Genomic DNA, 3,405 nt, shown 5'->3' on the forward strand with positions numbered 1-3,405 from the left:
CTTTTTCTTTTTCTTCCTGTGTATGCCGTGCACTTATGATTTTGCTGTTTGTTGTGCAATGCAGAACCATCTGTTACACTAGCGGCACCAATGGTCATGTGTCTTTTTGACAGGATCGTGCAACTTGGCACCGCGGCTGTGTGAGACTGCGCGGGTGGTGGGAGGGCGGTGACATCACCGGGCTGACTGCGTCTGCGCTTCTTTTTGTCGCTGGTTGTGCTTTGGTGGGAATGTCTGAGGTTGGATGCTTCTTTGTGCCACTGTGTTACTGTTGTTTCTGCCTTCTTCCCCTCTGACCGTGCAGTTAGAGATACTTTGGCTTGATCAGCACAACTATCGTTTCAAGGTATTAGTTATTGCTCGCGGCAGTATTAGGACAAGTAGTAGTGGTATAGCGATCTATCGGATTTGTGCTTTTGGATTCTCCATCCATAGGAAGGGATTTATTAGAAAGGTGCTACGGTCGACGGTGCGAGTGTGACACACCACGACAGCCCTGTTGGTACCTGTTTGGGTCTGTGGATGTGGTGTGCGGTGGGTGCGTGTCCGCGCAGCCGGCACCGTGTGCGGTGCAGGGCCATTGCGGCTGTGCGTGTGGCGCTGCTCGTGGTGTTGTCGCTGGTTGCGGCGGCGGCATGGATGCCCGCGGTGCATGCGGTGGTGTTGCGACTGCGGGGCGGCACGGTGGACAGAGCCATCACGGTGGGCCGCGCCGTGGACACGGTGCTGATGGACGGCGTGTACATCACGAACGGCGTGGCTGTGGTGTTCGACGTTGCGGCGATGCTTCCCGGCGCGCTGCGCATCGAACTGAGGAACTGCGTGTGCGACGGCGGTGCGCAGATATACGTGCGGGGCTACAGCGGTGAGCCGGCGAGTGACCGGAGCCTGGAGGTGAGCGTGAGCGGGCTGTCCGGGAGCTACTGCTCGCTCGTGTTTGTGCACAACCTGCCGGCACGCACGAACGTGACGGTCCGTGACTCGACGATTGTGACGGCGGGGCCGATGCGCTACTCCCAGCTGAGCGGGCTGACGGACGCGGTGGCGTCGCCGCTTGTGCTGCACGCGACGTCGCTGTTGCAGTCGCAGCTGCGTGTGAGCAACACTGTGCTGAGGTCGTCGCGGGCGGGCGGGTCGGTGGTGTACTTTGGCGGCGACGTGGACCTGCTGTCGAGCGCGGTGGTGCTTGACGGCGTGTCACTGGAGGCGTCGGGCGGTCCGACCGCGTCCGCGATGCATGTGGCGTCTTCGTCGCGTCTCAGTCTGCAGAGCCACTCGGTGTTCTCCGTGACGAGTGTGTCGGTTGTGAGCAGCGGCGGCGGCTTTGTGCTTGGAGAGCGCCTCGCGGTGTTTGATTCGGTGCTGCGCTTCGTGCGCGTCGAGGGGTCTGTCGCGTCGTCGCTGGTGCGCTGCGACGGTGGGACGATCGGTGGCGGCGGGTGGCTGGAGCTGCACGACGTGTGGGCGGTGGGCGAGGCGTCGTCGGTGGCGTCGCTGTCGGGTGTGACGCTGAGCGGCGGCGCCGTGTCGATTGTGCGCTGCGCTGCCACTGGCGCGACGCTTGTCTCCGGGCTGGCGATCACGAGCGGCGTCGTGTCGGTGCAGTGCAACCGTGCCGGCGGCCGCGTGTTGCGGAGCAGCGGCGACTACCGCATGGCCGGCCTGCCCTCCGTGAGCGTGGTGCCGTGCGACGGCTGTGCGGCCGCGCTGGCGTGCTTCGATGCGCTGACGGCGTCGTTCTCCGACTGCGTGTGCAGCTGCCGCGCCGGCGGTGTGGGCGAGGCGTGCCTGCCGTTCGACGTGCCGCCTGCGAGGACCGGCGGCGGTGGCGATACTGCGCAGGACTGCGTGAGTGGCGTGACGCTGACGGAGTCCGTGACGGTTGGCGGCGGGCGTGCGACGGCATGCTTCGACTCGGTGGTGTTCAGCGGGCCGATCACTGTGGCGGTGGACCTGCGCTTGATGGATGCGTTCGCTGACGCACTGAACGTGACGCTGCGCCACTGCGTGCTTGCGGGCGGCGCGCTGCTGCGGATTGGTGGCCTCAGCGAGATCACGGCGCACCTGGTTCCGCACGCCCTCGTCAACATGACGAACGTGACGTCGCTGGAGGGCACGATTGTGCTGCATGGCGCGATGCCGCCGCACTCGACTGTGCTGCTGGCGAACTCAACGCTGCGCGCGACGGTTGGGGGGTCGCAGTACGTGCCGACGACCCCTGGCCACGCGGGATCCCGGTACGGCCCCGCGCTTGTTCTGGACGGCGTCCGGCTTCTGTCGACGCGGTTTGTCATGACGCGGTCGATGCTGGTGTGCGGCGGAGAATCGTGCGCTGCGATCCTCGTGGAGCGCGGCCTCGTCGCGAACCTGACCAGCGTCTTCTACATGGACAACTGCGTCGTTATGTCGCGGACGCACGTGATGTACGCTCTTGCGTCGGACCTGCGTGTTGTTAGCGGCTCCGTGTTCTCCATACAGAACAGCTCGTGGATTTTACCGAGCACCGAATACTACAGGGGAGCGTGTATGTTTGGGGACATTGTGGTGGCTGGCGGTAGCGTGATGCAGGTTGTGTCCAGCAATTTCCGTCTTGGCTTCGCCATGCTCATGGCAAACACGTTGACCGTGGCTGGCGGCAGCTGGCTGGTGCACCGCGACAACGAGTTCCACACGGCCTACGTTGTGTACGTGGCCAAGGAGAACGGTGTGGCGTTCCGCGGTCGGAGTGTGTGGTCGATACTTGACAACAACTTCACGTACGGCTCGTACTCGTCGACCACTGCGTGCATGACAAGTTTTTGGTCACCACCATCCGACACGCGCCCGACCATCTACGGCATGTGCAACGAGGCAAGGGGCTCACCTGTGACGGATTACCAAGAAGAGCTTAATATTGGGACGCCCGTGACGGTGCTGGACTGTGGTGCGTGCACGGTGGACGCCGTGTGCTTTGCAGCGAGGACGAGCAGCATCAGCGGCTGTGAATGCGTGTGCGCTGCTGGCGGCTACGGTGACACGTGCCTGCCAGCTGCGGCTCCGGACGGCCTTGGACCGCTTCCGCTCCCCGACGCGAGGGACACGGAGGTCCGCTGCGTGCACGGTGGCAGCATCGGCTCCGTGTACGATCCTGATCCCGGTGTGCGTGGTCTGTGCTTTGTCAACGTGACCTTCACCGCCCCGATGTTGCTGGACCTGTCGTATTTTGACGCGCCACAGCATACACTCAACATCACGCTGCTGCAGTGCGTCCTAATGGGCCTGTTGATCAGGGGGAGTGGTGCGCGCGTGCACGTGAGCGTGACATCCTCGATGCTGGATTTTGGTGCATTGGAGTTTACAGGTGATTTTGGCGTGAGCTCCCAGATACTGGTGGTGGGCAGTACGCTTGTGGCGACAGCGGGCCAC

At 63.4% G+C, this 3,405-nt stretch overlaps 1 protein-coding gene across 1 annotated transcript, besides 1 other annotated feature; it reads left to right on the forward strand.

Annotated features, from left to right (window-relative positions):
• Window positions 1-3,405: a sequence feature (areas not merged during assembly with more than two copies in the genome that could not be assigned to a particular haplotype).
• On the forward strand, window positions 523-3,405 carry Tc00.1047053508333.9 (dispersed gene family protein 1 (DGF-1), putative; the record flags this gene model as incomplete). The annotated part of the gene is made up of 1 exon (XM_797891.1): window positions 523-3,405. A coding segment is annotated over one exon (2,883 nt), but the record flags the coding sequence as incomplete, so codon positions are not given.

The sequence above is a fragment of the Trypanosoma cruzi genome, genomic scaffold (assembly GCF_000209065.1).
Source record: "Trypanosoma cruzi strain CL Brener 1047053516779 genomic scaffold, whole genome shotgun sequence".
Classification (NCBI taxonomy): Eukaryota; Euglenozoa; class Kinetoplastea; order Trypanosomatida; family Trypanosomatidae; genus Trypanosoma; species Trypanosoma cruzi.